Genomic DNA, 22853 nt, shown 5'->3' on the forward strand with positions numbered 1-22853 from the left:
TGCTGAGATTGCACCCTCACATCCTATTTTTTGCATTTGTCAGCACATTACAGGAGAACAGTTTTCAATCTCAAAATTTCTTTAATTTTTGTTCAGACAGGTCTGAGGACAAGTAGCAAAAATGGCAGTTAGATCTAAGCATTTTTAGCATTGTAACTTTTGACCAGAAGGTGGCGATGTCACAGAATTTGTTGCATAGCCTCAGGTCATGGTCCTGAAGATGCCTACCAAATTTTGTGTCAGTGTGCAAAGTTGTTGCTGAGATACAGCCTCACTTCCTGTTTGGCAGCATTACCGTCAGACTCGTTGGCCCATTACGGGCAAACCGTTTCGAGTAATCCAAATTGTTTTGATTTTTGTGAGGCTTACTATGAAGATGCTGTGTGCCAAATTTGGTGATGACTGGACAAAATTTGTAGGAGGAGTAGTGAAAAAACAGTTTTTGACAAAATCCAAGATGGCAGAAAATCTAAAATATAACGTGTTTAACTCGTCTTAATCCAGGGAATCCAGGGATGCCTGGCTTTTAAATTTTGAACACACAGTTCAAAAGTTATGACAATAAAGGTACTTCCAAATTAGGCCAAAATTTGACCTGATGGTGGTGCTAGAGCACTGGCAGCACTTGGCCCAAATTAGGTCAGAATGTTCCTTAGACTACCCCCAATCAGTGTGCCAAATTTCACTTTTTAACAGACAGTTTTATGGGCTGCCAACAGACACCCTATCCAGAAGAAGAAGAACCGGAAGAAGAATAAGAAAAAGCACCTTCGGTGCTTGGCCCCCTAATAATAATAATAGTTGTTGGTGGTGCTGTTTTGACCAGCAAATAGGCTTTATTTATAGTTAACCACTTCATATATTTACATTTATCATATTATGCAAAAGTGTAATGTTTATATTGATTAAACAGAACAATGGTTTTAATACGAACACATGTATGCAGTTAGGCCTGGAGAGTAAATAGAGAAGAATGGCTAAGAAATATTCTGTTATCGAACATCTTGTTAACTAAATATCTTCAGTGGAGAGAGGAATGTTGGAAATTTCCCACTGAAATGCCATATAAAGAAGCTGAAATGTGCATTTGGCATGTATTATTCACAAGCTCTTGACTTGGGTTCATATCACTTTGCACCACCAGACAGGAAATACAGAATTATTCCATTTATTATCCTGAAATAGACAGACAGAAGCAAGAAACATGACTGGTTTGGACATTTGGAGTAATAAGGATGTAATAACAGGCAAAATTATTATGCTTAATATTTCTTTCTGAATGCATTCACAAATTATAATGCTACTGTATTTAAGATAACAATAGTTACCTCAATATAGTAGACTCTTTTAATTTCTTCCAGTAGGTCAGGGTGCAGATTTATTACACAGAAGATTTACAGGTCCAGCAGTAAATTCTGGCTGTAACAAGCGGAATAGAATAGACAGACATTGATTGATTAGGTCTTGGCCAGGATTTCTCAGTAAGATGTAATTACCTGTCTGTAGTGATAAGATCGTGAACATAACACTTCAATCTTGTTTTACTGGCAGAAACCACTAATCACCACCTCCTCTCCATCACTGCTACCTCGAGTCTTACTCACATACTCTGTAGGTGTACCTAATAGACTGGCATGTTTTTCACATACCAGTTGTTAATGATAATTCCACAAATTCATCAAGTAAGATTGTAGTAGATCAAGTAAGTATGATTATTTTTCCAATAACAGCATGAAGTCTGTTATTCTTCTTATACCACAGCAATTTGCCAACGATTAAAATGTTTTAAATGAATGACACTTTTTAACCATATAATGTTGTGGAATGTCTGTAAGACAAGTTAGTTTCTGTTATCACTTACATTATAGCAGCTGAAATAAACAGTTATTTCATCCATAGCCTCTCTTTTTTCCTCTTTCTTTAAGGTAATTTTCACATAATTCCCCTCTTGGAGTGCTAGTGAGTGTAGTTTATATATTGTGTCTTTTTGTCATTGTCTGCACATATGCTTTTTGTTGTGAATTTGTCTTGTCTCCACCCCTGTCCTCTGACTGGTGTACAGTACATCCTGATTGTACTGTTTCTGTTCTTCGTGCCTTCCCAAAGTCTTACCATGCATTTTGTCATTATGTGCTGAGCTGTGTTTCTGTGTTTCCATGTTACTGTGTTTTTCGTGGTTCTGGTATTACTTCCTTAGACCATCTCCTATTTTCTTGGTTTTTGAGTATGGATTATCCTTGTCTATATCTGCCTACTTGTGTTCTGAGCCTTGCATGGTTTAATGATGATGATGATTGGATTTTCCCTAATAAACTCAACACTGAGGATTTCAACTTGCTTCCTGCTTCTCAGCGTATGTTAAGACAAAAAAAAAGCAGCTTGTCATCTTACAGAGAAACTGGAATGCATTCGGTCCTGAAGTCTCTCCCCTGGCAGAAAACATACTGACTGCTACAAAACTCTGAAAATGGAGACTCCTTCCAAACATGCTAAATAAACATGTCCTTACAGAAGGCTTCAGCATATCAATAATTAAATGTTTTTCTTTGTCAAATTACACATTTTTTCCATTTATTATTAGCCTTAAATCACATGGAACGTCCTCCATACAAGACCCTGTAAATGAGTCGTTACTCTAGAAACAGTAACATATTAGAATGTATTAGTGCTTTAATATAAACCTCTGGTTTGAATTACAGCTGGCACTGTCAGTGCTGCTGTTATGGAAAATTACTCGACACATTTTGATCAGTCAGTTTTAAGATTTTGAGAACTTGAGAAGTCAAACAGAAGTCATTAGAGAAGCTGCAGAAAGAGAGCAGCTTCATAACCCCAGAAGGAACATTACAACCTGCATCACATCATCTCTGCATCCTGTGATTCAGACGCACCTGTGGATTAAAGAGTAATACAAAAGCATACAATTCTATTATCCAGTCTTTAACAGCTTATTTCATTTTTATAATTTAGAATGGTTAAAGTGCATCAATGCTTTAACACACTGTGTGTAGTCATTAATATACAGTCTTCAGCTGTGATCACAGCTCATTTCCTCAGAATATAAGTCTACATTGCAGTCAGAGAAAGACCCATCTGCTGTAATGGAAGGCACAGAAGTAGAAAGGAGATAATTTGGTCTCAAATAGACTCTGCAAATAACAAACAGCTTTATAAACTCTCCCATAATAATGGACAAACAGCTTGTTAGCATAAAGAACATCATATGGCACTTCTTCACAAACAAGGGATAACAAATATAAATGAAGATCCTTTTCTCTTCATCTCTGCTTTGCCAGTTTGTGGTGAACAGATGCAGAGAACTATACTGAGAAATTAAACCTGCATAGAGCATTAAATCTGCCATCATCCATACCCAGCCCCATTATTCATTTTTAAAGCTTCGCCCGAAAAAAGAGGGGGAGAAGGAAAATTGATCATATTGTAGGTCCATGAAATGTACCCAAAAATCCAATTACAGCCATCTGTCAAACACAGTGAAGGTTCAGTCAGTCTGCCGCAGTGATGAAACTTGGGAGAAACCCTGAGTATGGCTGGGATATTTAATTAACACCTGCAGCAACTAGCATGATTGTCTTCCTCTTAAACTCCATTACCAGCACCAGCATCTGTGTCCAGCTGAGACTGATGGACAACAACTTCCTTTAACAATCGTACTACTTAAAGAGACAGAGATATAAGGAGTGTGTGTGTGTGTGTGCGCGTGTGTGTCCAGCAGGCTTCGTTTCAGTCAATGATGATTAATGTAGACCTCTGTGCTCCAGCTTCGCCTCCCACTGTGCGTTTGAAGACAAATGGAGCATCTTCAAAAGGCCAGAGTTCACAGTGAAATTCGGACTGTATTCAGGTCGAACTGAGATCACTCTCTGTGCTACCTTTAAAATGCTCAGACCAACCGCTATCTCTGTGTTTAACACTTCTAAGGATGCACATGAATACCAAGTGGGATGGAAAAGACTGTGCATATAAATGCAAACTAACCAGGTAGATGAAATACAGTTGTGACATTCAAGAGTAAAAGTTGCTAAATGTGGCTCCAACCAAGACCAAAGATGTGATTCCATGATTGGGCTGCCACTTAGCCATTATAACCTTCAAAAATGTACATTTTTTTATCACTGAATGTGAGAAAACATGCCTTTAACCAATCAATCAATCAGTCAATAAATAAATAAATGCGTTAACCCATCTTAGGCAACAACTTCAAATTTTTTCAGCGGCTTGTGACCAGAGACTTTGGTGGGGCAGGACAACAGTAATAAATGTCAAAATGAAGTCAATAGGCTATCACACTTGACTAATGCTATCGGTTATTATCTATAGTTTCTTATAGAGTAATCTCATAACTGAGAGTTGAGTCAGCCATCATACAGTCATCTGGCATACAGTCTAGCAGCTAGTTTTAGTGATTTTAGACATACCTTTGTTCAGCTGTGTTCAAAGCAGGTGTGTTCACCAGGTTTCAGCACAATTTCCCAATTTCCAGCCCAACTACACTCAAGGTCCACAGAAAAGGCCTGATAGTAGCTCAAATAGTTCAGGCTTTTGACTAGAGGGACACATTTTTATTTTCTCATCTCAGCCTTTGCATAGGAAACAAGGTCACTGTGGTCCACAAGCATTTCTAATTTTCTCACATTATCCACTCCTTAATCCCTCTTTCCTTTGCCTCTGGTCACTCAAAGAGGCAGCAGGACGTAAAAGGCATGGCAGTGTGAATAAGGACTTTGTTGAATGGCTGATATACGTGATGGGGCTCTGCGCCACCTGCCCATACTGACGAGTTTCTTTGCTAACATTGTTAATCCTAATTTTGCTCTTAAATGAGTATCAGTGCTGAAAGTACCAGGTTCTAGTTTTTATCAAAGAATTAGCAAATGCACAAACTGCGGTGAACTAGCATCCATCCATGCTAATAACATGAGTACATTAACAACAGTCTAATGAATTCTAATCAAGTTTTAAGGCTCTCCTGACAATCGCAAAAAGTGAGCCTGGTCCTAAATGATTAACTTTCTAGATTATCCTGTGGTGTGCAGTGTGTAAAATCCAATTTTAACCCTTCTAACGTGTAGCCACCCTGAAACATGTTCAGTATTTAAACTCTTTACATCTTTACATCACGAGAAAGCTCACAAGAAATTCTGCAGGTCAGGTTCTGAAAGTTGGGATCACTGCTCAGGAATCTTGCATCTAAAGAGACGCTCGAATCTGTTCAGGGCAAATTTTATAATATGGGGGTTTGATGGTTGAAATCTGTCATAATATCTGAGGTCTCGTACATTTTCAGGGTCGGCTGGGATTCAAGAATGCCTAGGCATTAAAGAATGTTTTGATGTATGTCATTTCATAATTTGGACTTGGTTCGGCAAAGCAGTGAAATGTCATGTCATGAATTTACAGTACATCTAATCAGCATTCTCATCAAGATTACCCCACACCTGTTGGCCGTCTCATCCTATAAGCATCAGGTGTTGATTCGCTGACCTTATAAAGAACTGATTATGAGGGACAGAAACCTGTTTATCTGGAGACAGGATTGACCTCAATTAGGTCAGCACATGGATGTTTTTATAATATTCCCTGAATGTGAAATCATAAAACAACCACAGATACACACATACACACACTGTAAACCACTGAGTAGTAATTGTTGTTTTGTTGTTTGTACAACAGTATGATGTGCCAAAAATGAAAACAGAAGTGCGTACTTCAAATCAACAACCCTTCAAATTAAAACCACTTTCAATCCATATGATTCATGTGAAACATGACTAGTGCACTGTAGAGCCAGAAGTATTCTTGAATCAAAGCCACACTTTAAATTGATTTTCACTGTTTGATGTCAACTCCAATGTGCTGGATTGCAGAGCCAAAACAACACTAATTCTGTCTAATTACTTATAGACTGCAATGTACACAGACATCGACCCGTCTACATATACATAAACACCAACACACACACAGAGACTCTTCTGTCTTTCTGAGAAAGTGAGTGTGTGTGTGTGTGTGTGTGTGTGTGTGTGTGTAATTTCACACAAACTAAGCACAAGTTAAATATGTGTGCGTCTGTAATGTTTTGAACATTTGTCAGAGCAGATTAAAAGGCTTTCAGCGAACCAAATGAAAGATGAAAACAGCACAGGCAAAGTGCTGGGATAACTACAGCCTTTTATTCGGATCCTTTATGGGTCAGTCACTGCTGTCTGTCCAAAACGTTACAAAGGAACAGCTTGACTAAATGTGCCTAGAATATTTTTTTTCTTGACAGTATAAATGTAGCACTGATGCGAGAGCAGTATCATACTAAATCTTGAACAAACCAATATAATGTGCTAGCTTGCGTCGATTTTAATTGGCTTAAAGGAAGATCTCACAAATGACACAAGGAATCAAAAGTGATCTAGGCTACTATCATTACAGCATGACAAAGCCATAGCCATGACAAATTGGGATGATAAAAATCATCTGTGTGGTTTAATACGCTTGAGGGCGATTATTAAATCTGAAAAAGCTTTTCGATTTGAGCAAACTGAATATGAAAACTGCAGTATTTCAATTAGAACTAGTCAGCTGATGGCTGATGGAAGACAAAATAGCCTGATTCACATAGTGAAAGTCTCTACGGCATTGTTTTTTTTCAAACGGAGTGTTCCTTACATCCTTTCCTTCATCTGAAAGGTTAGAAGATCAGGAACGACTACAAAGTCCACACTATCAATAGTGTCAATAGTCTCTACAAGGGTCCTACCGGTAACGAGTGTGTGTTATTCTCTGACAAGTCTCCACTGTTCCCTAATAGAGACATGCCCTCAGTGGATCCAGCCTTTTCAGGATCTGGATGGAGAGCCAGTATTGGTGGAGGATGATCTCCGCTTCTTTCTGACTCCTCCCCGAGTCTGTCCACAGCCGCAGCTGCGGCTTTAGCACACTCCTCCTTCATGATGCGCTGGTGCTCCTGTTTGAGCTCCTGGTAGGAGCGTGAGAACATGTGGAAGATGGAGGTGGCAGGGAAGGCCATGATAAGAATGCCACTGAGGATGCTGCTGAGTGCCACCACCTGACCGGGGATGCTACGCGGCACCATGTCGCCATACCCCACTGTTGTCATGGAGATAATGGCCCACCAGTAGGAGGCGGGGATGCTGCTGAAGTCCTGCTCGCCGCTTAGTTCACTCTCAGCCAGGTGCACAAGTGGTGAGAAGAGTGTCACGGCTACACACAAGAAGAGAAGCAGAAGGCCGAACTCACGCGTGCTTCGGCGCACGGTCAGCCCCAGAGTCTGCAGGCCCAGCGAGTGCCGTGCTAGCCGCATCACATATAAGATGCGCAGTGCTCGCAGGATTCGCAGCACCAGGCCCAGCTTGTCCAGGTAGCCCTTGCCTGCAGATGAGCGTTCTTGGTCTAACCCCGCCTCTTCCTCTTCTTCATCCACAGCCAAGGACACGTAGTAGGGCAAGATGGCCATGGCGTCGATGATATTGAGTGGTCCGCGTAGGAACTCCAGCTTGCTGCGCGCCTGCAGGAAGCGTAACACAAACTCCAACGAAAACCACGCCACACACACGGTCTCCACGATGAACATGTGGTAGCACTTCTGAGAGCACTCACCCTGAAAAAGAAAAGAAAGAAAGAACTTTAATTCCTACTGTTAATCAAGCTTCAGCTAAATGTACTGAGTTAACCTGAACACAATGAGAGACTTTAAAAGTGTCCATTGAGTCGAATGTGTATTAGCGACAGTGGCAAAGGGATTTGCAAGGAAAGATACCATTTAGACAACATAGTTGAGGTCAGCAGGAAAAGAAGAATGTGTCGCTGAGAGAAGGAGCAGAGAGATAAGATAAGGGATGAGATAGACATCAAATCATTAAAGAAACGTCTTTGTTTACTTTCGGTATTGAAGTCACTTTAAATGATAAGTCTAGTAGAATCAATTAATTATCCTCGGTCAAAGGTACATCCGCTTTACTGTGGGAGAGAACACAGAAGACAAACAGATTACTGTGACCTCGAACTGCCCTCTCCTGAGAAAGCCAAGTAAACACTGAAATGATTCAATCAATCTTTCTGCTTTCATCTTTTGTTCATTTTCTCTCTGACATGCCTCCTTCTCAATTCAATTGAGTTTAATTTTCTCACATTGTTCTGCAACACTTCAGAAGCGAATGCGATGATGATAAGAAGGACGCTATGCGTGTGAAAGAAGGCTTGCACCTTCGCTAATTCTGATTGTCAATTTCTCTGTGCTAATGCTCTTAAAGTGACCTTATCTCCATGACTGCTGTTTCAAGAAATGTCAATGACATCTCATTCCACCCATGAGAATCAATCAATTGCCGCGTCAATCACCACGGTGTCTACATGCACGTCCTTGTCCTTTATAAAAAGGCAAAAATCTTCAGAAAATGGCAAACGGATTAGGGATGGGAAAAAGAATTGATTCCTTAGAGGTTTTGTGATTTGGTATTCTGCATTTATGCACAAATAATGTAAGATTTACGATAATACACTCACAGAGCACTTTATTAGGAACACCTGTACACTTCTCAGTTATGCAGTTATCTAATCATCCAATCGTGTGGCAGCAGTGCAAATAAAATATAAAATCATGCAGATATGGGCCATCAGCTTAGGGGTCACATCAACCTTCAGAATGGGGAAAAAATGTGTTTTTGACCGTGGCAAGATTGTTGGCGCTGGCTTGAGTATTTCTATAACTGCTGATCTCCTGGGATTTTCATACACAACAGTCTCAGTTTACTCAGAAGGTTCAATAAAGAAAAAACATCCAGTGCGCGGTAGTTCTGTGGACAGAAACGCCTTGTTGATGAGAGACGTCAGCGGAGAATGGCCAGACTGGTTCGAGCTAACAGAAAGGCTACAGTAATTCAGAATACCACTCTTTACAGTTGTGGTGAGCAGAAAAGCATCTCAGAATGCACAATACGTCAAACCTTGAGGTAGATGAGCTACAAAAGTAGAAGACAATGTCGAATTCCACTTCTGTCAGCCAAGAACAGCAAGCTGAGGTGGGAGTGGGCACAGGTTCACCAAAGCTGGACAGTTGAAGACTGGAAAAAACATAGCCTGGTCTGATGAATCTCAATTTCTGCTGAGGCACACAGATGGTAGGGCCAGAATTTGCACCAACAGCATGAATCCATGAACCCAACCTGCTTGTGTCAACAGTCCAGGCTGGTGGAGGTGGTGTAATGGTGTGGGGAATGTTTTCTTGGCACAGTTTGGGCCCGTTAATACCAATCAGTCATCACTTGAATGCCACAGACTATTTGAATATTGTTGCTGACCATCTGCATCCCTTCATGGCTACAATTTCCCCATCTTCTAGCTACTTGCTAGAAGCTACTACCAGCGTGATAATGCACCATGTCACAAAGCAAAAGTCATCTCAAACTGGTTTCATGAACATGACAATGCGCTCATTGTTCTTCAGTTGCCTTCCCAGTCACCAGCTCTGAATCCAATAGAACAGCTTTGGGATGTGGTAGAACAGGAGATTCACAGCGTGAAAGTGCACCTGAAAAATCTGCAGGAATTGTATGATGCAATCATGTCAATGTGGACCAGAATCTCAAAGGAATGTTTCCAACATCTTGTGGAATCCATGCCATGAAGAACTGAGGCTGTTTTGAGAGCAAAAGGGAGGCCCTACCCAGTATTAGTATAGTGCTCCTAACAAAGTGCTCAGAAAGAGTATATTATATTAATATTTATATAAAAAATTTATATTGACATATTTATGTTAATATTTTTTAAAAACATTTCTGACAAAGAAGAAACACTAATATTAAGCCTAGTGTTTTTCATGATGGACGAAAATCGTAATATCATAACGCAGGCTTATACAAATCAAAACTGAAATGCATCAGGATGAATAAAAATGGTTCATATCATATAATCATAAAACTGCATAATAGCATCTCGACTCCCTCAATCAAAATCTAATCAAACTCTAAGTTGCCTACAGATTTCAACCCCTAGAGTGGATTACTGCCATCAGGAGTTTGTAATAAATGTCACCATAAAACAGCACAGTAGATTATAATATGAGGATATACTTTTGTCATTAAGTGTTTTGCAAAAGACAGCAATATGACATGGTCTTTGTGTCTAAAATGAGCAGTAGGCTTGTGCAATCATGAATTTTCCTGCTCAGCATTTATCTTTAAAAAGATACAGATGAATGATTTAAATTCCACACGAAAATCCACCGTGTAGCCTTGTTGAATGGCATTACACATTATTTTTTTTAAATCAAATGTATCAAATTATCTTAATAATCTTTAGCAAATTATTAAGTACTTTTGAAACTCTACAATGAATATGACAGAAAAATGCCAAAGTATGAGACATATTGTGTACTGCTTTAATAAAGAAGGCAGAAAGAAGCAGTCAAACTATTCAAATATTCAAAAATATTAAAAAATATCCATCACTTTTAGTTTAAAGTGCCAGGGCAGGGCAGCTTATTGCTCTGTGCTTTTGTCACTGCATGTTTGAGTATTTGACTCTTATTCCGAGGCGATGTTTTGTCTTCCACTTGCTCCATTTGCAGCCTTTTTTTCCTTGATGAATCTGAGATGTGCAGCAGTAGAGTTCCCTAGTATTTCAATCCACAGCAGTTGCGTTAGCAGCATGCTGCACTGTAATTATTAGCTTTTCTTTTCATATGCTATACGCTGAGACTTAACTTGCAATTTGTTTGTGTGTATAGACAAAAAAACTATTATTAGCTACACAGCTACACAGTCCAGTTGATTCTTTGTGTAGGCATCTGTAAAGTTAAGTACAATGAGCTCCTGAGAAGTGCTGATATGGCAAAAATAAATAAATAAATAAATAAAACATAAAAAGTTAGTTAGCTTCAGTATATTGAAAGTTTCTTTTTTCATTTTTAAATTCAATTATACCTTCTTTTTTTTAAAAAAAAAAAAACCCACAATATTCAATAAGCTGACATCTTAAAAAATAATCGGCTATTAATACACTAGCACACTTAATTAAAAAAAGATTTGTCCTTACCTGTATACCTAAAAAAAAGTCAGCCCTGATCTTATTATTCTGATTATTCTTAGCATAAGCGTTCAATTGAATTACTTGCATTTCATTTAAGGAGACTGCAGGATATTACTCACTGCACTGAAAAACCTGTCTAATCCTATTTCATCCAGCCCCCACCCAGCCACACACACGCGCGCACACACACACACACACACACACACACACACACACACACACACACACACACAGGTATTTGTGTTATGCTTTTTATGTTGTGCTTTCTAACAAACTAGCAGATTTTCCTTAACATCATTGACATTTTGCTTGAGTATGTACCAAGGTCAGATGCTAACCCCTCTCCTCAACAGATAATGAAGTCAATGGATTGCCATTTTCTTGTAAGTTTCATTGTCATTTCCTGTAATTACGGTCATAATAGATGAGTTCACCCGTTGAGGTCGCAGCAAAGGCTTGCTGTGTCATTGTAACAAGCTAATAATAAAAGAAAAAATAGGAAATTTTATTTTTAATCACATAAATAAAAGGAAAAATGAATTTCCAAGGCATATTTGCTTTCTTAGTTAAATATTCTGTGGATGATTACATTGTTTTATACCACAGCACTGTTGAATTCTTAAATCTGACTGGTCAGAAAGTGTTGATTACTTTTCTATAGCACGGCTTTTAGTAGTTCTGACTACAAGGAAAATCATGTATTAAAGATTAATTATATTACATTATTACGTTTCTATCTTAATTTCTACATGGACTTGTATGGCAGACACGCCACATAAACTGATTAAAAACGTGTGTAATAGTTGATATTGTGAAGGTTCTGTGACAGCATTTTTGGAAGGAGTCTCCAGTGTCAGTGCTTCGTAACAGTCAGAGGTAAAGCTGTTCCCACATGGGAAAGTCTTCAGGATGGAGTAATCTGTGGGAAGGTTGGGCAATATTGATATTATCATTATTATTATTATATTATTATCATTATTATTGATATAATATCGCAATATGATACAGTATATTATTGATATTGTGATAAACTATGTCATCATATGTCCCACAATACACTTTTCTAAGATAGTTCAGGTATTGTGATATCTCTTTACTACATTTTTTGTTAATAACAGGGTAATCTAGAAGCAGCTTATTTGATATTTCTAATAAAATTAATTTTAACATAGTAACAAAGTTTTTTTTCTCTTCTTTTCAGTGAGAATCTTTTGTAGACATTTAATAAAATTATTATTGAAATCTGTTTTTTTTTTTGTAGTTTGTTAGCAAACCTAAATATTGTGACACATCCAGGTAGTGCCATATGATATTTTTTCTAATAGCATCACCCCTTGTCATCTCTGTAATGATGACACGCTGCATTTTAATCTTATTAACCTCAAAATAAAGACAAAAGAGAGGCAGGTGTGGAAACATTTGTGTATAGCTGCTATAACGTAAGCTGTGTCACACCACTCCGTCACTGATTATTTTCCCACAATGCAAAAAATTATATCATAGCAGGAGAAGACATCTAATAATAAATAAAGGACAAATTATGTAATATTTCTCATTATACGCTTATTACGTAACAAATATAAGATTATTAAGCCTACAGTGGGGTCTAAAAGTCTCACAGTACTAGTCAAAATGCTTCTGTATTGCATTCTTTTTCAATTTAACACAAAGGTTTTCATTAGAAATGATATTATCAGTAACACCTTCAGTGAAAAGTAGAATCTTAGAAATATTTACATGAATATCGACCTGGCATGGACTCCACAAGTTTGTGCAAGACCTTATGATCCATTTTAGATCAAATCCATCAGAGTGTTGTCTGACCGTATGCTTCAATAGAAGAGATTAGGCATGAGGAAAAACTTTTGTACAAATGAGTTAACATGGTCAATATCACAAATTTGTTTACATTTAAATAGGGACCTAGAAATAGTGCAGTATTGACTATTCAAGATGTTGCGCATTTCCTTTTTTTGTTTTAGAATTTTCAAAATGGTTTTAAATAAAAAAACAAACACATCCCAGCTTTTCTATGTGGTCTCAGACTTTTGGACCCCACTGTATTTCTAAACATATTTACTAATTTCAATCTTAAAATTGTCTTATTCTACCGTATTGGCAGATCATTTTGTTTCTTTCTAGAAAAAAAGCCTTGTAATAAGGGTTATAAAATATCTGCCATAGACGAAGGAGAATTTCAAACCTGAAATAAGTAAAAGAATCTATAAAGTATCTATATTGGCTTAATAATCTTACATTTATTTATCTAAAAGAGAGAAAAATTAGTTGCATCTGCCATTTTATTCAAGATATTTTTACTTGCTAAGATATCACTTCTTGTAGTGCATAACAGTAAGCCTCATTGTCATGTATTCCTTACATATCATACAAATCTCATGCAAAGTGTCACAAAACTGCAGAATCAATTGCTTGGGGAAGTGTGTGTGTGTGTGTGTGTGTGTGTGTATGCGCACGTGCGCTCTGGTAAAGTGTACTCTCTCATATACTGTACACTCATGCAGAACAGAGAGAAGAGTCTTCCACACAAAACTGAACTAATGAAATGTAGTTGGCAAATGTGGTGCTTGAGGACGGTGTACAGTGAGACGAATAATTGAAGGAATGCTGTAATTCAATAGCAGATGCTCGCTTCTGTTTCTAACAATCACAGCAGCTTGTTTCATCTCACTGCACCACAAACTGATTAATACTGCCTAAATCAGCTGTGTGACTGACAACGAGAAAGCAAGCATGCTGGCAATTATGGAGAGAAAGACAGAGAATAAACACAGCAAATCAAACATATTATTCATGACAAGAGAAAAAAAATTTTGAGTAAAAACCAGAGATAGAGGTGGTGCAGGTCCCAGTGGAAATGAGTTATCTCTGCTAGACCATGTACACTTTCTTTATGTTCAGAGTGAGGTTGTGCATGCAAAATTTACTCACAGTGCATTGAACTGATGATGATCAATGCTGGGTCTTTTTTCTTTTTTTTATTTAATGGGTCTGACTAAAGTATGAATCAGTGCAGGGAGCATATGAGCACAAGAAAAAGAAAGAGAAAATGAAAGTCTGTGTGCAAGCGTGTGCATTTATTTGAGACAGTGAGAGAGCCAGAGTGAGAGAGAGAAAGATTTCTACAGAGAGAACTGCACTTTCCTCACTTGTCTCATCATTTTTTCCAGGTGCTTTATAACACAGAGATGTAAAATATGAGCATGGAGCTTCTCACTGCATGAAAAAGCGCACACATGGACTTTCATTTCGTCATCAAAACTATAAATAAGCTACTCAACAATGTCTGAAGATAGGAATGAAGGAAGTACACAGGACGCAGCATACTGTATGTATGCACACTGGGAGTAAAGCAACACTGACACTGCTACAGCTTCACAAAAAACCTCGTCTTCCTCCCCTGCACATACCACATCACTCACCAATCAACCCCAATGCCATTATCCTTTACTTCCCTCTTTTTCTCTCATTCGAATATCTGTCCTGTGCAAACATGTCCTGCCAGATCCACGTTATTTGGATCTGTCCTAGAAAAGCCAAAGGCAGGAAATAGTTTAGGTCAGCATATTGCTTTTATTTGCTTTCTAATCCTCGCACTCTGCTGGAAAGCTGTCTGAAAGGTGAGTGAAAAAAAATGGTCTGGGCAATCAGTCCAGATGTTGCTTCTCTAATACATATACAGTGCAGTGAATAACCTTAAGGTCATGGTGTAATTTTAGACCAAGGCAAATAGAAAGCCTCAGCCCTCAGTCCATATTTAATACAATCATAACAGAGACACATCTAACCGAAGGCATGACAATTTAACAGCTGAAGAGACACACTACTCTTCGCTTCCTCGCTTTTTCTAATACACACACACACACACACACACACACACGATATTCTGCTTCATCCCAAATTGAAAGCCTTAATCTGTGTAATCCTGCAAAATGCAGTTCACTGAATGGTGTTTCATAACAGAATGAAGCTTCTCTCACTCCAGCCCATGAAAGTACAAAAGTTTCCTACTGTCATCATACAAAGAGAGATGCTTAAAGTGCTTTGCCTTACAAACAGAATGTACAGTATGCTGTGCAAGCAACGAGGAAATACTTAAACAATAAAACTGTACGTTTGAGCGCAGGTTTGTGCATGTACTCATGTACGTAGTATGTTTCTTTCCATCAGGAAATCTGTTAGTGGGAATGGTGGTTTGAAAATCCTAAATGTGACTGAAATGTAAGGTTTAAAATGATTACCATCAATCAATTACTGTTTCCCAGAACAACACCACAACAAGGGTGGTTGCTCTTAAAGTGGTGCTCTTAAACTAACAACACTGACCCTTCATATGCAATAAAAAGGGGATGAAAATGATTTAAAAACTACCTAATGGGTAAAACAACCTAAAACCATGTCATTGTGGATTCTTTTCCTATAACAGCACAGCTTGTTGTGATTTAGTATTTACACACATACATTTAGTACATTTTTATAGTGTACCATCAGTACATTAAGTACTGTACATACTGTATGTGTTAGTATACTAAAAGCAGGGGTGGACACAACACTAAGAAATTATAATTAAGTGAAAGTATACTTATTGTGTCAAAATCTTACTCAATAAAGTAATGTAAAATAATGTACACAAGTGAAAGTTGCTACTTTTAAATATAAGTATTAAAAAATAAAAACTGAAGAACTTTTTAACTGATGAAATTAAGTTAATGTCATGGTTTCATGTGAAAAGAAACTTGTTACTTATCTAAATCTGTTATAAGATGATTTTGTTTAAAGCAGCTATGCCCTTTTGCCTTAAAACATCATTCAATTTCTGTAAGTTTGCACTATTTACCATTAGCTAGAATTTGACTTGCTGTCTAGCTAATTCTATTAGCTACTGGAATCGATGCTAGACTAACCTCGTAAAAAACAAACAAAAAAAAACAGGCTAACTTAGCAAATTATAACCAATTAATGTTAGCAAATTAACAAAAATTACCTCAACTGGCTTTTTCAAATTACATGGTGTTCGTGCCTTTTAGAGAGGTAAAGAAGACACGTCGTTTCATGTGAGCATTTGCTCACTTCAGCGTATTGAAACATGACCTAGGGTCAAGGGCACAGTCTGGTGGATTATCAATCTTCAAACACACACGGATAGCTATCGCGCTAACTACACTGTACATGAGAAGGTCACTGCAGATGATGAATTGACATGATTCTACATTGATGAATCTGTTAAACTCAAATGACTGGATGTAAAACTGAGCCTATTCGATTGATATATATTGTACAATCATCGGCTTCGAGATTTGTAACGAGTAGTTTGAAGCTATAAATAAAAATATAAGAAGTAAAAAAATTTTTTTGGAAATGTAAGTAAGTACATTTCACTAAAGTATAAATACACTACAATAATATTTAAGTATAATAACAAAGTACAATTACTCAAGTATTGTCCACCTCTGACTAAAAGTATACATAAAGCTGATATACTTTATCTACTATCACTTTATATACACTAAACTTAGACAAAAAAGTAAGAGAACTTGTGAAAGTTTTGATTTTAATCTGCTTCAAAGTAAATTACATAACGGTTAAATTAAAGGTAAAATCTTCCCGTCACACAAAATCTACAAATCTCAGAGTTTGTCCCATAAGACAAGAGAAGCCTCCACCACTTTTTGACTTCTTATGTAACTTCATTCATTTTTTCATCCTCAGTAACCACTTGGGTTTGTGGGGATCCAGATCCTATCCTTGCAATACAGGGTGCAAAGCGGGAATACACCCTGGATGGGACGCCAGTCTATATAGCAGGGCACCACACACACACAGTTACACTTTAACATAGCCAATCCACATAGCAGCATGTTTCTGGGAGGTTAGAGAAAACCAGAGAACCAGGAGAAAACCGACACACACACAGGGATCACATGCAAAACTCCACACAGAGAGTAACCTGTGCTCAGGATTAAACAGAGGAAATTATATGCAAAACACTTTACTGTGGCACTATTTGAGAGCCTAGCTAGTTTAATAAGCCACGTCACCTAATTTATATTGCACGTTTATAGACAACAAATTGTGCAGCACACAAAATTTATTTGAGTAAATGGGTCTGAAATCTCTTCTACAAATAAAAATGTATAATGCATTTTAAATGTTGCATCATACTGGATTAAACGTTGCAAACATTAGAGTTTACTTGGCACACAGTGTACTTTCTCATTAAATACACTTAAAAATGCACATATATGAAAGGTAGCAAATCGAGTTGTTTTCTCAGTGCAGTCAAACTTCAACCAAGACAGTAAATATTCCAGAGATTCAAACACACTAAGTACTGCATATCTGAAAGCACCCTGAGACTGTATAGAATATTAAATACACACGTCAATCCCTCCTCCTCCACTGGCCTGAGAGTGTATTAAAACAGACCGATTTTCAATTCTGCAAACAGTCACGCTCCTTCCTCTATTACAGAGAGTAATAGAAAGTGCCCTGCATAAGGGAGTGGAGGGATGAGAGAAGAATGGGAGTGCACAATGAGAACGAGTTGACATGGAAAGCAGGTCGACCTCATTGTGCTCGCTGTTTATCTGTTCAATTACCCAGCAGCACAAGCAACCTTGACCCGAGCTCTCACTCACATTAACATACACCAAGGATAGAAGAAATCTAGATGCCACTTCAGGTTCATACTGCGCATCTACAGCACCACCCTCTTGGGGTTGCGACGCCATTGAGCTGAACGGAATTCACTATGAAAATGCCGGTAGAATTTTGATGAAAGAATCATTGACATTTCACGGCAAAAGAACAAGAAAACGAGTGAGAATAAGGGTTTTCATTTTATCAGAGACTTTATGAAGTTAAGGCAGTCTGCTGTGGTGAGTTTACTGTTTATCACTGTTTAAAATTATTAATTATATTTTTTTCTATGCAGAAATATATAAAATATTGTAAAAATTATGTGAACATAAAGTCAGTTACAGCCAATTTCATCTGGGTAGAGCTGCACTGACTCCTCATTGACTTTCACTGGCTATGTAAGAAAGTTGTTAGTAAATACCTCTAATGTGGCAACTAGGTTTCTTATATCTATGAAGACAGATAAGCAAGAACAAAAGCAATAAATAAAATAAATGACAAATGAAACAAATAACACAGAAAAGAGTTCTATAGCTCTCTGAAACAGTGTGATTGCTTCATCAGTACTAGTACGTACTGTTGCAGAGCTGCCATGTCTGGCAAAAAGAGCTGCATTGTGATGAGCTGTGTGTGTGTGTGTGCGTGTGTGTGTGTGTTCTCAAATACATGCTTTTGATGTATGTTTTGCCTGGAGGCAATGCTTCAGGGTTCAAGGTGCTAGAGGAAGCCAACTTGACCGTCACACACATTACATACACAAACACATTAAAGAATAGATCATGATGGATGTGCCAGTGTATAAAATCAGCTGATATTAAGGTTTCAGGAGAATTATTGTATCAGTATAAAACATGTCAGTTAAGCACTGATAATGCATCTTTAAAATCTGGGTTGGATAATTACCAACCCTAAGTTCTGAACAACAATCAAACTCAGTGCAGGCATTAAGGGGGTGCTAATTTACGAATAATGCTAGTATTATTGTTTTCTGCTGGCAGACTGTTCAAGTTTTCCCAGTAAAATCATTAATGTTACTTCTCACGTATTAAGCAAGGAATCAAACAAGGCAGGGTTTTTGCTTATAGGAAAATAAATCGATGACTAATCTACTATGTCTCTGAGGCAGCCAGTGTGATGGGAGTTTCTGCTGTTTATGTGAAACTGAGATATTAACCATCAAAGCCCTGTAAAATTACTGTTGTTTGTTTAATCTCTGACCACACAATTATATGAGCTGAATTTTTAGCTCCTTCAAATTGTCATATCAGTTAGACGACAGACGAATCTGCCTGCAAACACAGAATACTTGCTGTAGCCTTCACCGTCTAACAAACAGGATCAGTAACATTCAGACTGGTCCAGTCGCTCTGCCTGTACACAGGGACACAATGCACTCAGTGCACTTAGATGTGTCTCTTACGCCACATTACTGTAAATTCCATTAGACAGGTTCAAGTCCTGAGCACAGCAACAGCCTCTTCATGATGCAGCACATGTCTTTCTGCAGTGATCTCAATGTATGTTATCTTCATGAACGATCCATCGATAGCCAAGTCTATCCTAGTGATTTAGTCACATGATTCTTCTGATGTGGTCGCCATCTTAGAGGCTGTATTCTATATTCTGGCTTTGCCAAACAATATGAATGTAACTAGTGGTGGAAGATGGCTATTTTTTTCTCACCTTTCTCTGGAAGAGTATAGGCCATGATCCTAATGTACTTTCCCCCATGATTTCAGAAATCTTATACAACATACCAAATTTGTGTTTTCCTGGTATATATATATGATATGTATGTATGTATATATACACAATCTCTTTCCCTGATCTGGAGAGTACCTCAAAGCACAGAAGAGCACAGAAGCCTAGTGACTCCTCTTCATGTCTGGTGAGTAAAGGATCTCAGGGTGCTTCATGAGAAGGAGAAAACCTGTAAGTCAATATCAGCTACCAAACTAACTTTTACTAATGTTAGCCATACTTGCTGCTGAGATAAACTGCCTGGTTGTCTCATAATGTAGTCAGCTAGCTAAACATAGCTTTGAGGCAGCATGACTGCTACACTGCTGCTAGTTGAAGAGGTATGTAATTAAGTATATTAGGGCAGTCAATTATCAATATAAATTAATCTAAAACTACTTAATGAAGCACTGATACAATAACCGATGTAGTCAGCCCTGATTACACAGTGGGACGCCATATCACATGCAAGGATAGCCAGTGCTAATGCAGAGGAAGTACTGCTAAGCATATTTAAGTGCTATTGTCCATTGCAGGAGTGCAACTGACAAATGAGTTAGAAAGAGCTGAGAGTGTGGAGAGAGTGGGAGAGAGTGAGGCAACAGACTCCATTACAGTAAAGGTGATGCAGATGATGAGACAGACTATGACTGTAATACAATATGTAAGATCTATTTGTCGTATCTACCCAAATATCTAAAAAAAAATTCATCCCTCCCGTCATCTGTGAGAAGCGTTGCACAACAAACTATCCCTAATGTAGTTTCACCGATGCTTCAGGCTCTGCAGGTTGTGAGTTACTCTCAGGAAGGGCTTCTAAACATATGGTTGTTATGGATGTGGTGTCTAATTGTTCATTCTGAAACTTGATGACCCAAGAATAAACAAAACTGAGCAATTTTTTACTTCCCTCACCACCCATTACTTGCCAAGTAGACCTACTGTTATTCCTGAGGATCCGTCACAGCTCAGCTGGTGGAAGATGTTTTTCTTACATCGCCTCTAAACCTAGTGTGTCCCAGAGAGCATCGGGAACGCGAGCTCAACTGATTTCAAATCCAAATTAAAAACATACTTCTCCTATTCCTAAGCTTCAAACTTAAGTTTAAATAGACTTTTCATGATTTTTAGTCATTCTCATACATGTACAGTTAATTCACTAGTGCTATATTCAGAGTTGAGTTAAGTGTGCATTGCATTGCACACATCAGAGTTCAGACCTGATATGTAACTACAACCTCATCCGCTATTAAGACATTCTTAAACAGGTCAATACTTATCTTGTGAACCAAAATTTATATGCCACAATGATTCTTGCAATAATATAATGAACTGCACCTACGTACAGTGAACTGTAACCATATCAGATACCCGCTTATTAGCTTATCCTTTAAACCGTGGGCATGTGGGCAAAGTAAAAATCATCCAAAACATGGACGCAATTCATTCATTTTAAAACTTAAAACACCCTAATTAAAGCATTAAAGGTGCAATAGATGATTTGTTATATTTCTTACCAGTACAAATAACCTGGAAAAATAGGTAGAACATGGTTTAAAAAAAAGAGTTAAGCCAATGCCTCAGCACAAGTGTATCATGTGGCTGAGAAAACCCATTTGAAACACTGCCTTATGGTCCAGTTTGCTCATTTGTGTTTGGATGAGCCTCTTGTGAGTCATTTTATAGACACACTTTATAAATCACCAGTGCCCCTTCACTACCTTATCCCATCTCAGTTTGAAATCGGCAATCATCCAGCGCAGCTTGATAATTTTCCTATTAGCAAAAATTTAGCAAAACAAATGCATTATCAATTTCCATTTTGTATTGACCAATTTTTTTTAACCTGATTTGATGGTGGTGGTCTAGACACAGTTGAAAAACTCCTGTCTCAAGAGCTATATACAAGAAAAACCTGGCAACCTTGGTGTTGTGAACGGCACAAAGGTAATTTTAATACTCTCAAAGCGGTTATTTAACGTAACTCAAATCTGAATACGAGGAACTTTCACTGTGTAAATATTGATGTAACTGTTGAACTTAAGTTGCTGAATCTTTGCAATTTACTTTTTGTGTTTAATGTTCTTTAAAGCACTTTGAGCTCAAAGTGAAAACTGATATATAAAAAAGGGTTATTTTTTTATTATGCATTTTTATATACTGTACATTTAATTGCACAGGTCAGCAACCTGTGTCTTTTGTGTTGTAAAAAAAAAAAGAAAACATTTTTACATGACTGAAATGTTATATTTGTACCACACAGAAACAGGAGTATATAACAAAAATAGAAGAAAATTCTAAGAGACAAAACTATTATCTAAGAAATTCTCATGAAGATGATTTTTTTAATGCAATTTTACTGAAGCCAATAATTCTGCAGTTGATCGTATGTATGTATTGTCTCTTTGTACATCCAAAAGGTTTTTTTTTCCCCAGAGTGGATAAAGAATGAGAGGCTATAAAATGAGTATTTTGTTGAAGGTGCAAAGTGGACATGAGCAATGAAAGTGCGCAGGAGAAGAAATGAAGGAAATAATAGAGCAAAAAGGTAAGTGGTTAGAGGATGAAAGGAGAGGAAGAAGGAGACGTTCCCTCAGACAAACAGAGAAATTTAAAAAGACCTGTTTATTCTTGCACAATGTGTCAGATTAATGTGTGAAAAGCCCACCATGGAGAAAAGGATAGAAAACATTAAAAATGCACCTTCAAATGTTGTGGTCTTGGACTGCAGATGAGTATGTCAGAGTGTGTTATTATTAAAGGAATGTATAATAAGCATGTGAGGCCAAAGGTAAAGCAAGTCATATGTAATGAAAGCTGAATTATATAGGTGAATTCTTTGATGCAGAGAACACAGATAAGCATGGATTTGTGGCCTGAAAAAATTTTGGATATAAATATGAACGTACGTGGAATTTGAAGATTTCTGAACATCTTAAACATTTCTGTCCTTATACTGATCCCTATATTGTAAAATTTCTTGTTCTTTTAACGGATGCTATTCTTCACAGAAATCCTGTGCACATCGTTAAAGCAATGTGTAATAATGGAAGAGCAGGCTAAAGGGAATAAAGTTGAAGCACTTAGCACCAGATATTTTTGTTCCCTCATCCGGCTCACTGTTCTTTGTAACACATTTTACCGAGTTGAAGACAGAGCTGCACACTTATGTCTTGTACACTTACTTAAGTGATGAAATTAACCAGAAAAATGCATCAGCGGGTTTATAGTAACAACCTAACAGATATTCCAAATCAGAAAGTCTGTTGCCCTATAAATACACATGGAGAGGACACACATGGAGAACTTTTAGTCTCAGGCACAAGAAAGGAAACAAATGGTTAAACATAAGAATGAATAAAATAATAAAATAATTCTGAAAATGAGAAAAATGCAAA

The 22853-nt window shown here is 37.6% G+C and overlaps 1 protein-coding gene across 1 annotated transcript in view; it reads right to left on the reverse strand.

The window, feature by feature from the left end:
• Positions 1-1100: 1100 nt before the first annotated feature.
• The window catches only part of kcng4a (potassium voltage-gated channel, subfamily G, member 4a), a 33081-nt gene continuing 11328 nt past the window's right edge, over positions 1101-22853 (reverse strand). Inside the window, exon 3 of the mRNA XM_026927066.3 lies at positions 1101-7630. Within this exon, the coding sequence (XP_026782867.3) occupies positions 6755-7630 (876 nt within the window). The 3' untranslated portion in view covers positions 1101-6754. The remainder of the gene's footprint in view (positions 7631-22853) is intronic.

Source organism: Pangasianodon hypophthalmus, chromosome 6 (assembly GCF_027358585.1).
Source record: "Pangasianodon hypophthalmus isolate fPanHyp1 chromosome 6, fPanHyp1.pri, whole genome shotgun sequence".
Classification (NCBI taxonomy): domain Eukaryota; kingdom Metazoa; phylum Chordata; class Actinopteri; order Siluriformes; family Pangasiidae; genus Pangasianodon; species Pangasianodon hypophthalmus.